Source organism: Epargyreus clarus, unplaced genomic scaffold (genome assembly GCF_041222505.1).
Source record: "Epargyreus clarus isolate Ecla_fem2 unplaced genomic scaffold, WU_Ecla_fem_2.2 ptg000018l, whole genome shotgun sequence".
Classification (NCBI taxonomy): Eukaryota; Metazoa; Arthropoda; class Insecta; order Lepidoptera; family Hesperiidae; genus Epargyreus; species Epargyreus clarus.
Window position 1 is genome coordinate 376,779 of NW_027332226.1, and position 23,135 is coordinate 399,913.

At 35.4% G+C, this 23,135-nt stretch overlaps 1 protein-coding gene across 1 annotated transcript in view; it reads left to right on the top strand.

Moving 5' to 3' along the window:
* The window catches only part of Reph (Regulator of eph expression), a 68,977-nt gene that overhangs the window by 43,241 nt on the left and 2,601 nt on the right, over nucleotides 1–23,135 (top strand). The window contains exons 5-6 of the mRNA XM_073082545.1: nucleotides 12,088–12,279; nucleotides 12,732–12,908. Of these exons, the coding sequence (XP_072938646.1) occupies nucleotides 12,088–12,279; nucleotides 12,732–12,908 (369 nt within the window). The remainder of the gene's footprint in view (nucleotides 1–12,087; nucleotides 12,280–12,731; nucleotides 12,909–23,135) is intronic.

Sequence of the window (23,135 nt, forward strand, 5' to 3'; positions counted from 1 at the left end):
ACTTTCGAAAAATTTATAAGCATCTTTTGAAAGAATGTGATTTGAATGATCTTTTAAGTTTATTTTCTGAACACTTATTTGTCCCTTTCACTTTGTTATCATCTAAGACATCATTTCCATGTGTTTCAAAACATGGCAATAGATGTTTCGAAGTCCTCTTGTTTAATTTCAAAATTCGGATCCAAATTATAACATTTAGGTTACCTAAAAAGGACAATTACGGTTTAATTTATGTTTCATGTTGATTAACTATCTTCTAAGGATTGCCAGACATTCGATCAGTGTCATTATTTTTATTTCGTCTCTTGAAAACTCTTTTGCTTTCCTAATTTTATTCAATTGAAACTCTTATCTGGAACTTACTCTGAAACTTAATCGTTTGTCTGGCAATTGTATAACATCGTTTTGTCTTTTGCTTTTGTGTCTTACTGCTAAACTTATTCACTTCATACTTCTTTAATTAAATTGACTCTATAGTTTTTCGAAATATTTAAAAAATGAAACTGTCTACAATATCTTAATCGTGTGTATTCTATACTTTCCTTTCTTGACGCTAATCTTACATTTGTATTTCAAACTAAAATATGGTTGTCGAAAAATCTCTTGGAAAGTATGGTGTTTTAATAAAACAGTATAAAGTTTACGTCAATCGGATCTTTCTGGAATGGTTTTGAGGACGGTTGTTTACAAAGAAGTAAATCCGAAAGCCATCCAAAACATAACTCACGCTAGCGCCCCGCCCGATTTAGCGCGCCGTCATAAATTCTATCTCGTCTAGATTTTTCTAAAGCTAGATCGCTTTACGCGTAATGGTAGCAGTATAGTAATAGTTCGCACTAAACATATTTGATATACATATTTTTTGTGTATCTGGTTATATTTCATTCGTTAGATCTGCTCGCTGCAAGTGATAAAACTAAATATAAACGTCTTTGTGTAGTCTTGAATATGATTTAAACTTTCAGATTTCAATTATTTAATGAAAACAAAACTATGTAATCGTACCTATATTACCATTTTCTCCTTCCCCTTGACTTCAGATATTTCAGATTTCAGAGAGCTTCATACATCTGACGCTGAGATGAAAATACATTTAATTAAAGAGCATACGAAGCTATTTCAAACCAAATGGGCATCATGCTCATACTTAAGTCCTACCTACGTATCAAAAATCCATCTAATGTTTTAAAAGAAACCGTAGATTAAGTTGATGCAGTATACATGACATCGTAGGCAAGACGCAGCGTAATCCTTAAACTATGAAACGAGCATTGTATATCGCTCACAGAGTAATCCTTAAAACAATTTATCCGTCGCTAGTGCGTAGTCCGCGGCTTTTCCGGCTAAGCGTATAATCTTTTTACAGCTGGGCTTAAGAGCTGCTATATAGCTGAGCTGCTGAGTATAACGATGTGTAAATACGGTATAACCTTAACGCGCTTATAAGTAAAAATATGGCGGCTCAACGCAAATACCTTCTACCACTATTATGCTGTGTATCGCGAGTATCGCGACTCTACATTTGACACATGTAAGAATACTCGTATATCAAATATATTTAATAAAACCGTTTAGAAATCTAAATACGTTTTGATTTTGTTCTGTTTCGGTTTCTTCTGTTTTGATTAACTTAAATGTCGCGTACATTTAACTCGCATAGGCTGTAGTGCTATTAATAAGTAAGATACCATATAAAAATTACTACACTTTACAAAATATGTTATCTTGTTTTTTATAGTTTTAAGGCTAGCTTCCACAATCTTGGTTCACAATTAATGAAGCGGTAGAACGTTTGAATTAAATTCTGAAGTACCTAAACCCGACAACAAAAATACCTACCTATTTAATACTTGTACGGGGCTTTACAAAAAGTACTTCATTCGTACATAACATGCTTCGATCACGACGTAATTGTAGCGCTAAATAAAATTTAATTCAATACCGAAAAACCTTTGTGTAGCGCCGAGGGTGGTGGCTTTGGCGAGGACTTGGGTAACAATTCGCGAGAACCGCTGACTCCGGCCTCGGTAATTGGTCTCCTGCCTCGTTTTCCGATACAAAGTGTTTTGTGAGCTCCCCATCTGGCTACACGTGTACTATACTCAAGTATTTCAATGTGTTGTTATATTAATCTTTGTGACGAGAAGTGATTTGTAAGAACGTGACTGCAGAATGGTAGACTTCTTTCTACAACATGTAACCGCACTCTTTTACTATTTTAAGTCACGAATTACCTAGTATAAAAAATAAATTAGACTCACTATTTCAGAGTTATACAAAGTTTTGCTTTTGACTATCATAATTTCAAAGATATTTTAAAGATCCCATCCATCCATCCATCAGCCTTTAATAGTCCACTGCTGGACATAGGCCTCCCCTAATCTACGCCACTCCGACCGGTCTTGAGCAGTCTGGATCCAGCGGTTACCCGCCGCCCGCTTCAGGTCATCAGTCCACCTGGTCTGATGCCCTGAAGCGGAAAAACTTTCGATGCTGGGTGTCCTGTCTCCTTTTGATGATATTTTAAAGATGTATACTGACATATACTGATCTACAGCCATGACCACCATACCTCCAACTTTTCTTATTCTGAGAGAAGACTTATTCTCCTTGACATCGTGTATGAAAATTAGTAATTCTCCTTATACCAATAACAACACAACCTCAACCTATACCATCTTTGCCAACTGATAAAAATTTCAAAAATATCAGAAACGCAGTCTTCAAATTCTATCTAACCGAAGACCTAAATTCATACAAACAATTCTCCAAAATTCACTCCTCTGTATGGGTCTCGGAGGCAAGCCTGTTTGTTACATTGCCTTTGATAGCCGTCCGGAGCCCGCACGGAGCATTAATTCTGGACGCCACACTGCAACTAAATTATGCCCCTCGGCCTACTTCCCTGCTTGTAACTAGGACTGACACAGATATGCGCAGTCCCTTCCACCCTAACACTTCGAATGCGCTGTGTTCTTTGATAAAGAAAATAGAAAGATACTTTCCTTGAAACTGAACCCACAAAAGGATGTATATCATTTATTTTTTTAATTCTTGACAAACAAAAAAAGTAAGTATGTCAAACATTTTAGGGACATTTTAGAACGGAGACGTGGCAAAACTTTATTTACGCAACAATTTCAATTCTCAAAACTGGTTACACTTTCTTGTTAAGCAGTGATCAATCTATGTATTTTACTCATCTAAGGCTGTGTTATAGTGAGGCATGTGAAGCATCCCTTAGACGAACACGTTTGATTGGATTATCATCCAAAGTATGCCACAGAAATATTTTACATTTTGGACCTATACTTGTATGCCCTGTCTCATTTTTGAAGACCTCTGTGGTGAAGGTCATTCCTAGTTTCGTCTCCGAATAGTACATTTAAATTACTTATTTATATTTATCGAGGAATGGAATGGAATGGATCTGTTTGTTTATGTAAATCTATATGTAAATTCGTGTGGGGCTAGTAAATTCTACTTATTTAATATATATAATTTGTTTTTATGCCTGCCTGAGAATTCTTTATAGCTATCTTGAGCTACTACTAAAGCCTATATTCCACGGGAGTATTAATTTTAAACTATCTGCCGCAATTGCATTACACCCGTCGCCTATATTCTACCAGCCGATAGGTATGAACCTGACTTCGTTATGAAGTACTACTTCGTATTTTGGGATAAGGGCTGCCATGGAAATATTTTCTACGCTGATATAGGTACAATTAAACATATCTAGCGATAGCTTTTGCAACAATGATCTGATGTAAGTTCGTCTGTGTACTATAATATATTTGTAATATCAAAGAAAATGTAACTAGACCCTGAGAATTTAGTTTTGACACGTCATATAAAATGTATAACTTAACACTGCCTTTAATTTAAAATTAAAAGCACCTTCACAGTCGAACCACTGGTTCTCACCTTGCAACGTAGTTTTAATTTCATGATTACATAACTTAGCCTTAAAGCTCTAAAACCCTAAAATGCTCCATTAAAACAAGCATTAGGTACCAAGTAAAAGTGTACCCGTTTCGGGGAAAGCGAGAATGAATCGCTGCGATAACGCTATCTTATCGCCGGCTTATCGTACGAGCGTGTTTGGGTTACCTCGTAAACAACATTCGGTACACCGCGAACGCCTTCGCGTGACAAATTGAGACGGCGAGGATTAGTTTGAAGGGACTTACTTATACGAGGCTTTTTAACTTGCCTTTCAAAGATATCTGAGATAGACTTTTATGCTCTGCTGTTTTATTGGCAGTTGGTTGCTGATTATTTTTTTATTCTATGATAGAACAACTGAAAATAGAAGGTTTAAGTTACGCAGAAGCTAGCGGACAGGAATATATTGGAAAAAATTCACTGCAAATATTTTCTGTTTTTCTATAAAAAAAGTTCAAAGTAATTCTGTTAAATATCGGAAACTAGATAAGTAGATAGATACCACTGTTTAATACACTAGCATTGATACACTAGTTTTTAGTCGTATGCAAGAACCTCGAAAGCTAAACCCTAGAGTACTTCTAGGAATAAAAGTAACCTTTGTTATTCCCTTTTATTATATCTACGTTTGTGTAATGACTTGTATTCACGATATTAAGTTTAATAACAACAGAACACTTTCCATTCACAGTTCAACCATAGACGAATAAATACCGCTGAACACTTGAACACAATCAGGAGAACTAATTTATTTGTACGCACTTTATTAAATCTTTCTGCCTGCATAGCTAGATGACGGAAAAACGCATTGTGCGTTACATAAATTGGCTAGACGGCGCTCGATTGTTTTGCAACTGACTTATGTATGACTGACTTACGTATAAGCAGCATTGTTATAAGCGCGGCTGGCAACCGGCCTCCGACCGCCAAGGGACCTATTATGCAGCGATTGGCATGCGCTTCCTATTGCAAGGAATTTAATTGTGGGCCTAAGGTTAGATTGTTAATAGAAATCTATTGATTGATTTTTATTTGACGACTCGCCAGGTGGAGCCAAGTTGGTGTAGCAGTTTGGATATCTTAGTGTGTCAGTGGTGGATCAATCGTCGCTCAAAATGACAAATCTTTGTTCCGTTTTCTTGAAACAGTTGGCAACAAAATGAGTAGAGTAAATGTCTTAAAATAGATACATTTTTTGAAAATGACTGTATTTCTTCACACACACAGAATATATTTTAAAGGCTATTATCAAATTATATCTATAGTTAACAAATTAACATGTACAAATGTGTTTAAAATTAATCTTAACTAAGACGCCTTTTTAAGGTCGTTTGATTGATTTAAAATTATTTTATCTGTCTAGAAGCTAATTTTAAACCTCAAATCAATTTTTAAGGGACTTGCGTATAAAGATACAGTTAGGTATTCTGACCTAGGAGTGCAAAATTCCTTTTATATAAAGTTTAACCAAGTTTAAATTCAACACTGTCAGCAACAAAACGTGGTGTATTGCATAAATTGGCTAGACGGCGCTCGATTGTTTTCCACAACAATGTGACGAACTTACGTATAAGCAGCATTGTTTGAGCTATAAGCTCATTGTTTGTAAGCGCAGTTGGCAAGCAAGCCGTCAAGGGAGCCATTATCCACCACTTGGCATCCTGTTGCAATTGCTACCGTAGGATCCCGTTCTCAATTCTGGTGCTAAGTGTGTATTGGAGTAATTGAAATTGGCTCGCGTCATGCCCAAGTTGGCAGTTGTAGAAACTTTCCTAGATATAGTGACAGTGTTTGTTAGAGACGGCTAAATATCCCCAAAATAAAGTAAAGAGCTTTTGAAAATCAAAAAAACGTTTTAGTAATTTTATTTCTTTTATGGAAGCTTTACGAATTAAATGGACTTTGTGGCTTTTCTTACAGTTTATTCTGAAGGGGTCATAACTCAGATAAGGTTATTATCTGAATTTTGACCCCTTCAGAATATAAAATCCTATTCATAGGTATAATCGCAAGAGAAAGCCTCTAATTGGCTTTGTGTGTGAATTGTATTAGTTTCAATTTGAGAATAACGACATAAAGCTTTTAAGAAATAATTTGTGACGAACTTCGTCTTTCTAGACATGTGAATTTCTAACGTAATGTCAAAATAGTCTTATAAACTAAATTTTACTTTACTCCCTAACTCTGAAGCATATTATAGCCGTAAGTGATACCAAATAAAGATTTTTAAAATTCAATCTACTCTAAAATTCCTAACGCAGCTAAAAACATTTTTTTATAATGGGATCTTTTATAATCCTTTATAATGTCTTACTTTTATAATGTCGTCGATAAGGAAGGAATTTTCTGATATTCCACCCCTAATAGAGGCGAAAATTTCATGGTTTTTGAAAAATCAACCCCAGAAAGTTTTAAATAAGGGTTGAAAGCTCATAAAGTATAACTGAAGAACGTCGCATTTTTAGAGAGCGGAAACAAAAAGTGCGTTCTAATGATATTACGTAGAGAGATTAAAATATCGCCGGGTCAACGACCGGCTAGCCGAATACCACACTAGCTGAAATTATGCTATAAGACTAGTTAATATGCTTGATACCTAGATTGTTATCTTAAATTGTATCATCATCAATCCATTACTGACCCACTGCTGAGCACGGATCTCCTCTCAGAATGAGAAGGATTAGGCCGTGCTGGCCAAGTGCGAATTGGCAGACTTCACATACCATTGAAAACATTTTTTTAAAAACTTCTCAGGTATGCAAGTTTCCTTCACCATTTAAGCAAGTGATAATTAATTTGTAATACGCAGAATTGAAAAATCAGAGGAGCGTGCCTGGGATTTGAACCTCGGTTGCCTCGATCAAGAGGCCGAGTTTCGTAACCACTAGGCTATCACTGTTTATCATTTAAAATTGTATATAGCAGGCAAAATAAGACTTTGTTGGTCACATAAATACATTTCATGCGATATTTTCTTACCTGGTTGTCAGGGACAGGTGGAGGTGGGTAGATTTTGATGCAACTTTACAATTATAACAATCTGTTAGTATAACAAACAGCATAAGATTGTTGGCTTAAGAGTTTAATTTCAATATTGAACTGTTTCCCAAACTCTACCACCCGCAAGCGAGTTAAAATAACTTTTCTATATTCGTAATATTAACCGAGCCGGCTTCAATATTGAACGTATTTTATAATTCAAATCACAACACGTCAAAGAACAGGACTTTTAGTAATTTTATACTAATTCTTTACTGGTATCGCTAAAAATAATGACCACGTATAGAATGTAAAGTGTCTGTAACAGCAAGTAGTGTTTTATACACCGAAGTGAGAACGCTACTTCTTTTCTACACTTTTAGAGAATACCTTATTTAGTAGAGGTTGCAAATTTGCAAACCATTTGTAAAAACGTCCTTTCGCCACTTTTCGCACTATCTGCTAAAAATTAATTAGATTGGAAGTTAAGTCGCTGAAGGTGAGTGACACCAGGAAGTGCATATAATTGAGATCAGAACAGCGAATCCACCATCATCATTGAAAGTCAATTAGATTTAGATATCTGTAGCCAATTCCAACAAGGGCATAGTCCTAAGTGAAATCAATCGATAGGGATTTTCAAGATCTAAAACTAACAGACAGACAGATCTAAACAGTTCTCCAAAGATGGAAATATTCTGATATGTACAAAATTTTCTCATAGTAGAAATAATTTCGATGTGAATTCCATAAAGTAATATTGAAAAACACCGAAAGCATCCCCGTCATACAGGCTCCGGTCTTGCGAGCGCAAGACATTTTCTTTTGTCTTTTTGCGCAAACGAGACAAAACAACATCTCCTCTCCCTCCCTTTTTCCTTTTTCGTCTGCCGGTTACATAACATTTGTTTATCCTCCGCCTGCCTCCAAATTAGAAATTCTTTTGTCCTACGAAGCTTTAATTGTAACAAGTAACGGACAATGGGCCCTCCTGAAAAGGCTGTTCGTGACACTTACACTGCTTAGACGTACCACTTATGTAAAATTAAAAACTTACCGTAAAAAATCTTTTTAACAAAAATTACAACCAAGTTCAACAAGACGTCATTTAAATAGAATGGTGGATTGAAGTCGGGGGCTCATTTAAAAATAGTGCATGCATTTTTTTTTGTTTTTTTCTTTTTTATAAAAGTTGCAAATAAGCTTGCAGTCGACAGTCTACTTTAGTGAAAGGTCACTGCCACCTCCACTCGCAATTTAACTCAACTCCAAATGTAATAGGAGATCCACCTGAAACGATCTCAGATCACTCGATGCCATTGCCACACATACGAGTAACAAAGAAAGTACCGTCTGCACATCTTTTAAACCCTGAATACAACATTACCAACACTTCTATAAAGCTGAAATAGTCCAACATTTTACGATGAAGAATTGGCGATATACGAGTATCTACTCCAGTATTTTTATACATATCGATCGGCTTCAAATTAGCCTATAGTTCTGTTTGAATTTCTTTGCAGAAATTATAACCTCATGCCAAGTTTATAATGGTGCTTATTGGTCTTCGTTAACATAGAGATCGTAGTTGAACCCTTGTTTCTCGATGTTTCTAAAGGTCGTAGGGCACGCAAGGGTTACGCGGCACATTATGCGTGATTAACGTCAATGTGTTCACTTTTCATACGTGCACATTGTACATAACATGGCACATATGTGTCTTGTCTCTTAGTTAGTTGTCTCTTAGATGTGAATTATCGAATGATGAGGTATTTTTACAATATTAAAGTGGCGAAAGAGCATGTAGTCTACCTGATGATAAATGATCACTGCCGCCTATGGATATCTGTAATCAACTCCATATATAATAGAGGTTCTACCCGAATCCTACAGATGCGTTGCCGGTTCTGTGGTCTAATGTGCCTCATATGTAAGTTAGCTTTCTGAGATTTGTCACATATGAGCTTTTAAGTTCAGTAAACTCGATTTCGATTCAAAGGGCGGAAGTCATGCTTTCAAAAGAGTTGCCCCTCAAAACTGGTGGAGCCATGTCGTAAAAATGTTTGTAGGATTACATTCTTGAAGCAAAACCAGAATCTGTCAAAGTGCACTTTAGCACCCGCGGCGAGAAAGCCAGCTTCCTGCGAAACCGGCAGAACTTGCCGCCGCGCCTCGCTGCAAACCTGCTGCAAACTACACAGCTTGTAATATTTGCTTTTTATTTAAAAATTAACATAAAATTGTCCTATCCGCGAAGGGTTAGCTAAGCAAAGATCAGATGTTTTTACACTTTGGCCTTATAAGGAATAAAATAACTTGTGTAAGGCAATTTAGTCTGTAATAGTTTAGAAGTAAGTCTCCCAAGGTATAATATTTAAGATAAAATTTATAATGTTTTTGTAACACCTATATCATGCTGGTATATGACATGCACCTTGCCAAGGAATCTTAAAGTTTGAATGTTTAAATCAGCAAGGATTATTTCACACTTGCATAATCTTGTTACTGATAAATTACTGATCTCACTCTTTTATCTACGGTTCATGTCTCAGAGTACTGCAAGGAGGTTTTCCAGTGCCAGCTATAAATGTTGTTGAAAAGTCATTAATGTACTCAACGTACTACCCTTATCTTATTACTAAATTTCACAAGTTTATTACATTGTTTAGTACAACCATTTTATACCCTAACAAAATAATGGACCTTAAATAACGTAGATCGATTTAAAAATAGTTAGAAGTTTAAAACTTGTCCAATATAGCCCGGTAACGGGTGGATGGTTTTCAGTTAAGTAAAATTCGCAGCGGGATTAGTACGGGCCCTTTGTGGCGCATTGAACCGTGCGCGTCGCCGCCGGGTTACGGCAATTACTAGATTCCACGCTTTTTATTCATTTACTATTTTTAATTTTAAAATATTGACACGTTATTAAGGTTAGTGGTTGAAACGCAGACTTTAAATTGAGGGTCTAGAGTTCGAACCCCAGACACGCTTTGATTTTCAGTTATGTGCATATTAGAAATTAATTAGTATCACTTTGCTACAAAGGTGTATTGTTATGAGAAACCTACACACTGAGAGTTCTTTAAAAATGTTGCATGCATGGATGGAGGAATTGCATGGAGTTTACCAATTCGCAATTGGCCTGCGCGATAGACTCAGAGAGAGATCTTAATCCGAGAGGAGACCTGTGCCCAACAATGGAACAGTAATGTGTTGACCGTTGAAGTAAGATGCTTTTGATAGATCTTTGAAGGTCCCGTTAACACCGGTCCAGCATTTTCAAAAAATATATTAACTGTGGTACAAATTTTATGGGGGTTTTATTACAAGTTTATGTATACCTTATTAGGTCGTTAGTACTTTACGATCAAATCTAACTGAACTGTACCTATATTACTGTAACTAAATTATCAACTAGTTAAGCCCAACCGATTGAGCTGAAGTATTGCTTGCATGTTTGGTTTGGATGACAATTCATGTTAGCTTAGTGACGTCATTCTAAAAACAATATGGCGGATGCCCCAAGATGGCGGACTAATCATATTTATGCATCCTCTTGAATATTGGTATCAAGTGAAAGAGTTTTTTGTAAAGAATAATATGAAAAAAACTTGCAATAATTGAGCAAGCAAGCAATAATTATACATTTATTTTAAATATTGACACAATACTGGATAAAAGCGTATGAAATTCTTTCAACTGGCTATCTGGCTTCTATCAACTTCAAATTTGAACGTTGATAGGGAAAAAAATATAGGTTGATTGTGAACTACGGGCATGTGTGGAGTGTAGAGTCTTCGCTATTTCTTCTTGAAGTTCCCGTTAACACCGGTTTAGCATTTTCGATTCTTGACCCGTAAAAGCTGATAAATGAAATGAACTTTCGCATAAATATTATGGGGTTTTAAAGTTGCAGTTATTTTAAAATTAAAACGATATCAATGTTATCTATTTGTATGCTCAGTAAGCTGAAAATAGTCTAGATGTCGTATCACGAGGTCGTATTCTTATCGTCAGTAATTAGCTAGTGCATATTAATACCTACATAAGGTTTTTAAAAGGGTTTCGTAATGTCTGATCAATTTCAATAAATATGCAATTAGGCGAGGTTGATAGTTTATGATAATTTTATGATCTTGCGGAGAGATTGCGTGTTGCAATGAAGTTCAAAGATTAAACGTAGATAAAGCGGCCCATTAGAAACAGTGTTGTTAAACAGCGGGGCTCCGAGCGGACATAACGCGCTTTCTATACACCTAACAGGCTGATAGTGGACGACATCATAACCGTGATAACATGATCGAGGCGACGCTAATCAGCAGTTAAGCGCGCCTACGATCGCAACCAGTAATTTATGCGGTTCCATTAAACCCTAGCCGACCTCCAGCGAGACGTCCCGGCGAAGGCATCGACGTTTTTTCCCGTGGACTTTCGCATCCATAATAAATGAGCGGCCGGCCGCAGCATTAGGCTGGAGTTTTCGCCAGCTATTTCCAGCTGTTTTTTTCTTCGAGCGGGCGGAACGGGGCGGGAGGGGGGACTCCGGCTATTAATTCAGCCGTGTAATGACGCGACGCTTTGATGGACGAGAATTGCGAGTTCTGCAATTACATGCTGAAATATTCAGCGAAGACGTCGCAGTCCGGGCGCCCGCCTTTAACTACCGCGCTTTTCTTTTCTTTGTTCGCCGCCCCCGCTCCCCGCCGCCCGCCCCGGCCCGAGACGACTCCGCTTCATTCACGACGACATTACATCGACTCGAGCTCGAGTGACCATTTTTTGCCAGCATGCTGTCCCGTTACGATAGCTTCCGTTCTTGGCCGGTTCGGTCCGAGATTTACTCCGGGCCAAGATGTATCATTACGATCGACATATTGTACCTATAAGCTAATGGATGTTGTTTCTTTTCATAATTTACTTATTCTTGATACTCTATAACTCTATACTCTTGATGCTCCACAAATGAATCCATAGATGGATTATTTTAAGAGTCAAAGGCAGATCTTCCCGAATCGTGTTTGAATGCGATTCCGGCAGATCGAGGTTCAGTGTTGCCCGAGGTCATTCATGCCCGTGACATAATCATCGACCGCATGCGTCACCCAGTAGCGATCATGGTACGCTGGCGGCCGAGAATCAGAGTGGAGCGTGGTGCAGGTGATCAACGGCGGGCCGGCGAGCGGCGCGGGCGGCGGCGCGGCGGGCGGCGCGGCGCGCGGGGAGGGCCGCCGCCGCGGGGCCTCCTCGCCGGCGCGCGCCGCGCCCGAGAAGCGGCGCTGGCCCGCGCAGCCCTACCTCGACGACGAGGTCGCCGCCAGACCACCCTCCTCCGACGATGACGACACCAAGGTACGCCATCTAACACCCATAGCCTCCATGCGGTGTGTACTAACGCTTCCTGTAGGGTATACAAGGTATGAAGGTGGCTCGTATAGCCATAAAGATATTTTGAAATATAATTGTCTAAAAGTAGCAAGTCTTTTTTTTTATTTTTATGTGTAAATTAACTTTTGAAACAAAGACCTTATTACGATTTTCAATACGAAAATAGCTTTCAAAGTTAAACTGTGAAAATAAAATATAGTTATATTCAGTAAAAAATAAACAAACTGTAATGTCGAAATCGAATATCATCTCGATTTTGATGTGTATCCGATAGCTTTTCAAAAATACCTATTAGAACTATGACTACTTCGATCTTAACTCTTCGTTAAAGGACCTGTTCCTGCTTTATAAGGTCCGTCAGCTCCTTGACTTATATTCCGTGCGAAGTTTGTAAGTGTGCGGTTGGTGCGTTACAGGTGGAGACACCGGTGCGGTTCCGCACGTCGCCGCCGCTGGAGGCGCTGAAGCCGCGGCGCGTGGGCGAGGGCTGCCAGTGCGCCGGCCGCGCGCCCGCGTCGCCGCGCCGCCGCCGCGTGCCGCTGCCGCCGCCGCGCCGGCACCGTCCCGCGCTCGACTTTGATAAGATGCAGCAGGTATGATCACAACACTAACCTTTTATAATAAAGGAGTAGCAGATGAGCATGCAGTCCACCTGATGGTAAGTGGATACTGCCGTCCATGGACATTAGGATTAGATATTCCTGAGGATTAAGCTGGAACGCCACACTCTGCAAACCAGAACACAGCAGCGCTTAACACTATTGTTAATAGGCAGAAATAGGTGTGGCGGTGGTGCCGCCGGAGTCGAACCACAAAGGGTTTTACCACCTTCAACTTATTGGTATTACCAAAGTAGAGTTCTTTGTGGTTGGACTCTGGAGAGGGATAGCAGCGCATTTGTGGCCGACCTTAGATAGGTAACTAATCTTAAATTAGGGTTGATTTCAGATGTCCATGAGCAGCAGTTGATACATACCACCAGGTGCACTGTATGGTCGTTTGTTACCTCTATGTTATAGGTATATTAAAAAATAACCTTACCTGACCTACCATTGGATAAATGCCGCGACTGCATTAAAAAATACTTACGAAAGAAAAAAATCCACAAAAACGAAGGAGTTTAAAAAAGAAAACTGTGCCATTTCGTGCAATAAAATTAAGTACAAAATACACTGCTAAATTGTAAAAACCTAAACAGAAATTAAAAAGCCTTCTCATTTTTGCAACAAGTTTAGCTTGGTACTTATTGTTTTAACAAAAGCACCTACAACTTTACATTGCGTTTTTTATATTAACACAAGGTTAAAATTAACTAAATTAAATTAACAAAATTTAATTAAGATGACAATGGTTTCCTCTCTAAGCAACCTATTTGATAACTGCACAAAAAATAATCTCAACACAAGACTATATTACAAACATGCCTTAACATTCGTCTTCAACTTTAGGCTCGAACCTTATGAACAGTTTAAAAATGACAATAAATACTTTTACGTGTTTCGTATTAAGATCACAACTACGATATTTAACGGTTTAAGCTGTTCAATACTCTATTGGTACCATTTAATACTTGTATAGAAAGCATATCTCTGTTTATTCTTCCAAGTAATAATTCGATCAGTTATTGGGTTGCACGCACCACGCACCCTCATGCTCGGAGCGCATTGGCATTCGTCACGTGCAGCACCATGCAAGCCATGCCGGCGCATAATCAGCTGAGCACATGTGCGCGTTCCCACGCCACACACATGGCCGTGGCGGGGGTCCAACATGTGAGGGAATTTATGATTATTTGTTAATGACGTCATCGCGTTAAATTAAATACTTTGTTACAAGTTTGGATACTTATAACGTTGTAATTTAAGTTAATAATGATCATTAGCATGTAATAGTTGTTCGTGCTTCGGGGGAAAGTGTAGATGCCTGCTGACTTCCATATGAGGCGTCCATCTTAATTCTTAGGGGTATATGCTTTACTACTCTCTTCAAACCGAACATAACAGCGCTACACTGTTTTTATAACACATGTAGATATGGTGTGGCTGTAGTAACTAATAAAACAAATGAAAGTAAAATTACAATTTTTATACTATTTCAAAGAAAACATCTGGGGGCACGGGAGTGCCCGCCAAGTCGAACAAAAAAATTATTATATTTCTTACAAATGTTTTTTGAATATAGAATAGAGATTTCGATATAAAACTAGCTCTTTATCAGAAACATACTACCGACTTTTATGTTCTTTCAAGTGTGTTTAGGCCCTGTGACTATTCACTACGAGGTATATTTGTATGTTCTTTTAAAAAAATCTTATCAAGATATCATACAAGATATAGAAACTTTTCCGTATTATTGTAAATCTTATCAAGATTTATGATTAAACTAAAAATAACCTGATATGGATATTTGCGTTTCATAAAATTATCAGAAAGTAGGAGGAACAAATTGGCAGTTTTATCATTGTACTGATAAACATCTGTGTTAAGGCAGTGAATAGGATTGTCGAAAATAATATTACTGCTTTTAATTAATAATTTTTTTAGATTGAAATATTTTTTAAAATATTGCAGAATTAGACAATCATTTTTGCTTTGACTATGAATCAAAATCATAGTTAGAATATAAGTGCTTTTTGAAAAAAAAAAATACATGTTCTTTGAGACATTTGCAAGAAACGAAACGAAAGCATTTGCTAGATTTGTAATGACTATTTTTTTTTTCTAAAATTACATGTTATAGATGAAAATTGAGTAAGAACAAAGTAGAACGCAAGAAGGTGGCAGCCCTAACTTTGTATTCACCTTCCCGGTCATAAAACTGTTATCAACACGACGCTTATCGCGCAGGATCACTGACCTTTACCATGCGGGTGGCGTGCATGGGCATACTGAAAACTAAATAATGCTTACAAAAGCCTTCAACATTCTCTACACAATTATCCGTTGTCTTCAAACAAAACCTTCGTTTTTTGGCCGAAATTTATCCTCAACCCTTTGTTGGAAGAAATTCGATACTTCTGCCACTTTCTTTATATTGAGATTGATGGGAAGAGCAAGTTTTGGAAATAAGGAACAATGGCAGCTTTCCAAGTTTCCGTTATACCTCTTTGTGCTTTATGGCAGTTACTGTATGTGTGCCATGTAAATATGTTCCAATTTGAAGGGCACTTTTACGTATCTTTATAAAACAAACATCATATTGTAGTAGAAAATCACCTTGTAGACATTTTTACATGTAGAGAATCACATTGTGTATATGTTTAAAATAACAAGTTTGCCTAGAAAACGACTATTGCCTTCAGCTGAAAAATGCTTAATTCCTTTATTCACACGTCTCTTCTCGTTAAGTTCATCAAGCATCGAGCTTCTCTCTGATGAAAAAAGCTGTAACTATTTATGGTATTTTATTATATAAATGTAATAGTAGTACTATATAATAGCAAAATTGTCTGTGATTGGAAAAACCACATTCCTAATTATACTAATTAATTTTAATGAAGATTATTATCATAATGCTTTTAATGTTATAACGAAAAAGGCTTACAACAGTCACGCTGTTTCTCTTATCAATAAGATAAAATTATTTAAAATGATAAAAATCTATGTACATTTTATCAACAACGATTGCACCGTGTGAGGGCAATGTACCAAACATTATATGCGATAATACATAAGGCGATGTTATCAGTCAAATTGATAATTATATAATGGATTAGTTTGATTATTTGATTATATGATCAATCATATGCAACGTGAGTAAAGCGATTAAGTAAAATTAATTAAACAAGAAATTATGATAAATTAGTTAATCAACAAAGGAAAAACATATGCTTATTACACATACAAATAATGTTTTTAAGCTTAATGGTCATAAAAGTGTAAACAGGTATTTGGGAAATGTAATATACTTTTTACGTGTAACCCTAATACTTATTCTAAAATAAATGATTTTACGTTACTCCTTGTAACATCTGCTAACGGTCAGTGAAAATCCTATCAAAATCTGCCCAGCCGTTTCGGAGATTATACAGGACAAACATACAGACAATTTACTGACAATTTTATTTATTTGTATAGATGTCCTATCCTTCAATCTATTCAAATTATATTAGAAAGAAAGAAAGAAAGAAAATACTTTATTCAGGAATATTGCAACACGCAGTACAATTGCAAATTGTACTGTGTGTTGCAATATTATCAATAGTGTACTTAGTTATGAATTTATGAATAACTATTCTAACAGTAAATTCTCTGTTATCAGTAAATTAACAGACCGTGCTTTAATATTCTGAAGTACCTACTGTAGTCAGTCCATAATGTGTCCTGGCAACTTTAAGAACCACAAATATCGTACGATCGTAAGGCCGGTCGTACAATAGATGTTGAATCCGATCACGTCCGCGTCCTGTGGGTCCTTCGAGTCTCAATGGGCAGGCCATTGAGCGCGCGTCAATGGGTGGCATTCCTTGCGCGCGCAGACCCACTCCGCGCCCGACCCCCCCTACATGGCCCGCGTTGGAATGGAAACTGGCCCCGAGCAGTTTTTGTCGTGAGCCGCGTATGGAAGCGGAGACGGTGGCCAAAGCGTAATGCACGCCAGCGATCTTGCAAAGACAAAAGATTGACGTACGTGTTCTGTTGAACGCGTTACGCTGTATTTGTATACAATATAGATGGCTACTTTATATTTTTGTAATGTTAGTTTCTGCGGTTTTTGTATGACGTTTGTCTCATTGTACTTCACTGCATAGTCTCTTCAATGATAATGTTGACATGTAGTACACCGCCAGTCGTCAGCCTTGTGTCACGAATATTCAGAGCTAAAAACCTCGAATTCAAATAATTTAAAACAATATCCAACCTACTTATAGCGCCCCCTACCGGTAAATGTCATTATCGTTTTTCGTGCAGCCTGTGTACATTTGTGATTTTTCAAAATAAGAAATAAAATAAGTAATTTATAGTAAAAATTGTTAATTTATAACAAATATTTCAATTAATAATTTATAAAAGACGTAGGTGTGATATATTGTGCAGAAAAGTTACAATGGAAAATAAAGAATTTTGACGAAATTATTCTGAAGACTTGTACTAGGCGGCCATTACGAATGCCGTCGCAAATTGAAAATGTATTATTTTCATTTATTAAAGATAAGATGATAATCTTATATATTCATGAGGAATGACAAGGTAAATTTTTACATATATATTTTTCCAAGCAAAGGATTTTTAGATTACCATATTGTTCTGTAGCAAGGAATTTGACGTCTTATGTTCATTAACTAAGCTTGTCACCTATTTAGGTGATCTCGCTTATTTAAATCCTTATATAAATCTCGCTTATATAAAGCTATGAACATAGAAATAGGGTGCTATTTAGCCCATTATTTGCATGGGTACTAACCCGTTTATACTGAGTATTTACTCACATAAAAGAATCTACTATTGAGTAGAATATACCTAAAGGGTATTCACCCGTTCAAATAAGGTTATGACCCTTACATATTGGATATTTACCTACATTACAAGAAATAGGGTGCTATTTAGCCCCATTCATGGGTACTAACCTGTTTATATTGAGTATTTACTCACATAAAATAATCTACTATTGAGTAGAATATACCTAATGGATATTCATCCGTTCAAATAAGGGACCCTTACATATTGGATATTTACCTATATAACAACTATAACAAGATACTACTATTAAGTAGACGGATACAACGGATATTCACCCATTCTAATAGGGTATTATGTCCTTCACATTGGGTAAATAACCCATATAACAAAATACTAATAATCAGTAGATAGACACAACTATTACCATCGAGTGGGTGTAATGATTTTAATGAATGAACATTTTATTGAAGAATCATTCAGATTAATAATGTACATGATACAGGATATAGAGATGACAATTTATATCCTTTTGTAATACTCTAGAAGAACCTAAATTTGGTTTAACCATTCATAAGAATTTGGTATCTAGGTAGATCAGCATATTAAAGAGTAATTTACTAAAGGAACTATCCATCTATCTAGATGGTGATAGATAGACTAAAGGAAAAAATAGTTAAAGGAAGAACACTAGCCTCTAAGAAACTGTGGGACGGATAACACATGATTAGACTTTAAAAGTTGCACAAGTCGCAGTTACTATTGTAGCTGTAAAGAGTCAAAAGCCATGCCACATCAGGCGAATGCTTACTGCTCTCGAGCATTTGACATGATTGTTTCTTAATAATTTTAAATTATTTGCCTTTATAAAGATAATTTGCTATCAATTATCTTATTACTGGTGCTGGTCATTTATTATGTATAATAAATAATAAGAAGAAATTTCATAGTACAAGTACTGGAACAAATAATCAGCAAAATGGTTTAAGAAACAATGATTGTTCAATTCATATATATATAGTACAATATTTTATAATAACAAATATAACGAAGATATTTACACTTCATCCTATGATAAACTTCATCCAAAAGTTTGAGATACTCATACCAAATAGGGTCATTATCTGACTTACAACAAGCCTCATGCACAAATACCTGTGTCACAGAAAGGCTTGATCGAAGTTTCCTTTGGAATAAATCTTCAATCACAACAGATTTTTAGGTGAGTGGTTAATAATGTGGTCGATTATAATTATAATTTTAAAGACCAGTTGTAACAAATAACTATTGACCCAAGCTTTGCAAGTGGTTAGCTTTAAGAGTATTTGTATAAACACTTAAACTCATTATTCTCAAGGAATGAAGATTTTGTTAAAATATACTCGGTATGTATGTAGAAAGACTTCTCACATCAGTGGTAACATATTGTTTACTCTTAACCATTTTTTTACAATATTTTTACTTTACCAACACCTGATGATGGTGATGTTGGTTTATATTGAATATCTTGGTCTTAATCTTGAGCTTTAAATAAAGCCTGTCATTCCACTCACTACTTACTATTGTTTTCAAGAATGCATATTTGGATACTAATTCATGATTACCTTAAACAGTGTTTACATGTCTATGGTTAAATGGAAATTATATGCATTTCAAGTTCTTTCCTTTGGTTTGAGCAGAATACTATATTTATGTTAATACTAACCTTTTAAACATATACAAGACCATACATAACTGATTAAGATCTAGAGACATTGTGTCAGTTATATATTTATATAACATAGTTCCTATTTGAAATGTCATAATAATGGACAAGGAACAATAACGACACTTAGTAATTTAGGATCACAGACATAACAAGCTATATCATTCTTTAGGATTTAATGGTTACTTAAAAGATAGTTCGATAATTGGAAATAATACAACTGTTAAGGTTGTTCATTGCATTATACAAGCAATAAATAAATAAAAAATCAAATTGCTTTACCATTAGATAAAAGATTAAAAATCAACACAAGGGTGAAATAAAAAGAAAAAAAATAAAAGAAATATATAATATTAATATTATTAAAAAATAAAAATTATAATAAATGCAAAGATATGTATATATATATATAACAATTTTAATAATGTTTATCAAAATACTATCCCTCTTACAGATAGATATAATTACAGGTGGTAGTTGTCATATTATTTTTATTATCGGGACACAATCAGTTATGTAACATATGGTCATTATTCTCGGTATTTTTGTTATTTGATTTAAATAACAAATCCGATCAACTATTTAAAGTTAAATGCAGCGTTACTTGTGCTTAAAGATATTTTTTTCAATAATCATCTTCAACACGGTGAAACCCTAATACGTGTAGGCAACTCCACAGTTATTTCATATAGAAACAGCATGGTGTTTAATACCCACATTTAACCGTAATATCAAGGCACATATTGGATTTATTGAATACCCAAAAAATGTTTTTATTTCCCTAATACATTCAATAATTTCAGAATGAATTTGCTATCACTAAATCAAGATTATACATTGCGAATTAACACTTTGAAGGTTTTTAAATAGATTTATTTACTAGGAAACCTACAAGAAGTATGACTTACATGTCATGACTAAGGTTATACTATTTAAATGGAAATATTCATTTTATTTCTAATAAAATAATTGTTGTTAAAGATTATCTCTGAACGGTTGGGGAGTTTGTGGTAGTACCAGACTGGTCCAGACAGTCCTAAAAAATAGTGTTGAAAAAAAAAAAATCTATCTCCATTTGTTTTTCGTCAACGCTTTACCCTGTATGTTACTCGCTTCCTCGAGGAGCGTTTCGTTTCTATACACGAATCTCAAGATTTTGTTGCTCTACAAGCAATGTTAGACGCAATAATGAAAACGTGATGCTGGTGCTTATAATATTTTGGCCTAAACAGTGTAAATAACTAGATCTATCTGTAGACTGGTTACAATATTCTTTTCATTTTGATATATATATATCTAGAATTATTTTTGTTCTTAAAATGCATATCTAGGTTTTCTATCCTCCATATCCCAAGTATGCTATTACTTGGGATAGTTACATCTGATGTATAAATATTTTTAGCGAGTTAAGTGTAAAATATTATATATTAATTAATGGAGATGAAGAAAAAATACTATTTACTTTTTTGGTTATTGTAATTACTCATATAGTAAAAAGAAAAAAAAAAAAAAAAAACAATAATAATATATAAGTAATATATATATAAGTAATATATAAAGACAATAGATATCGTATATATTATGACGTTCACTTGGTGTAAGCCCGTGAATGCCATTATTACTACCGATTCGCCTACATCTGAGTCGAGACTTCTAAAAAGTATACATAAACATAATAATAACATTATTGTATATTAACCAAATTGCTTGGCGGAAGATATTGTATATTAAATTGCCACATGAATTTAAACCTTACTATAACCAGTGTTCAAACAATCTAGTATTACCATTATTTCATAGTAATCATAGTATTTGTCCAGCACATCCTTAATAAAATTACCTAGATAGGCCTAGTAACACTTGAGAGTTACAAGAATAAGTTTATTTCCTTTATGTAATCTTATAATACAGTGACCTCCCAGACGACAGTTTCTAGATTTTATCAACCACCACGGAGGATGATGGCATTGATATATCATTTTTTACAATACATACCATTAGAGAGCACGCATTACCACGCTGCTACGCTGACGTCTAAACATATGAGTGTCAGTTAAGACCCTCTTAGAAGGATAGCTGAATGGATCAGATCTAAGTTCAATTTTGTAGTAGAGACGTTACATCAAACATATACTTGATAACTGTAATTAATATTTAAATAGATATATTAAATTAGGAATTTTAAAAATAATAGGATTTAAATGTTTTTGTATTTTGTTTAATAGGCTCGTTATTTTACAAATCTCTAAACATCTACATGTCAACATTATCATTGAAGAGACTATGCAGTGAAGTACAATTAGAAATTAAACGAACTTACCTAAGTGAAGTTCCAATTTCAATTGTACGAACTGCATAGTCTCGAAATGATATTATAACCCACCCACCCATACTTATATACGATAAGTATTACCCATAATATCATCTATGTTGTAAAATAATCGAGCTAATGAACTTACATCTTGACCCCAGGATCTCTAAACTTAATGACATTTACCGGTAGGGGGCGCTATAAGTAGGTTGGATATTGTTTTAAATTATTTGAATTCGAGGTTTTTAGCTCTGAATATTCGTGACACAAGGCTGACGACTGGCGGTGTACTACATGTCAACATTATCATTTCGAGACTATGCAGTTCGTACAATTGAAATTGGAACTTCACTTAGGTAAGTTCGTTTAATTTCTAATTATTATTGAATTGGTAACCTTCATATAGTAGCATTTCTCTGAAATGGTTTTCAATTTTCAACATAAAAAAGCATGTGTATGTGTACTTATTTTTTATATACGCACCTTAAAAGAAGTATATTCTTAGGGGCATTTAATTGAATATAAACGCGTATCTCAATGAGTGTGTGTACAAGCGAGAAGTGACAGTATTATAAAAAGAAATTATTGGTACATATCATAATATATCTTATTCACATCATATCTGTCATAATTGAATATTATTATCATAACGTAACGCTCTAGCGTACCGTTTCCGTTATGAAAATCTTCACACCAACTATTATTTTCAAGGCTCGCGTATAACTTCAAAAAATGCTTCAATAGGAAGTTCATGTATGTAAATAACGTGAATAGAAAAACTGTTTTCTATACAGTTGAACCTCTGCGTTAACTGATGGTTAATGCATTATGGATATGCGTGCGTTTTTGTCCGATGGCGTCGCTTACGGTTTTTGTCGGCGGCTAATGCGGAAAATATAGAAATCTGGAGAGATTTATCTGTATGATGACAGGTACTTTTCTTTGAAAATAGGGAAAAAGTTGCTACGGACGTTGCAATGTCTTTTTCCCGTTGGATTCAATGGTCAACATGATATTCTTAAGAGCCTACGACTTCCTGGAAGACCATTTAATTTAGATATCTGTTATGGCCCTAGTTATGCCTGTTATGGCTTTTAAAATTGAAGTATTTCGTCCGGAAGGCATTTTTTTCCAAATTTCGATGTTTGATAGGCATTACAAATAGATACATTGTTTTTCTGCCTTACCACATTCAAATCAAAAAACAGCCAAGCTCACTTGTATGTCATTAAAAATAATCAAGTAAAGTAAATATTTATGATATCTAGGTACTGGATTACAATACTCAATGAAAATGTCAAAGTTATTGTGATATCGGTCTATTCAATCTGTTTTGTTATTTTCGTCACATTCACATGGTTTATCTTAGTATTATCGCAATTTTATCATGTTATTCATGTTGTTTGCA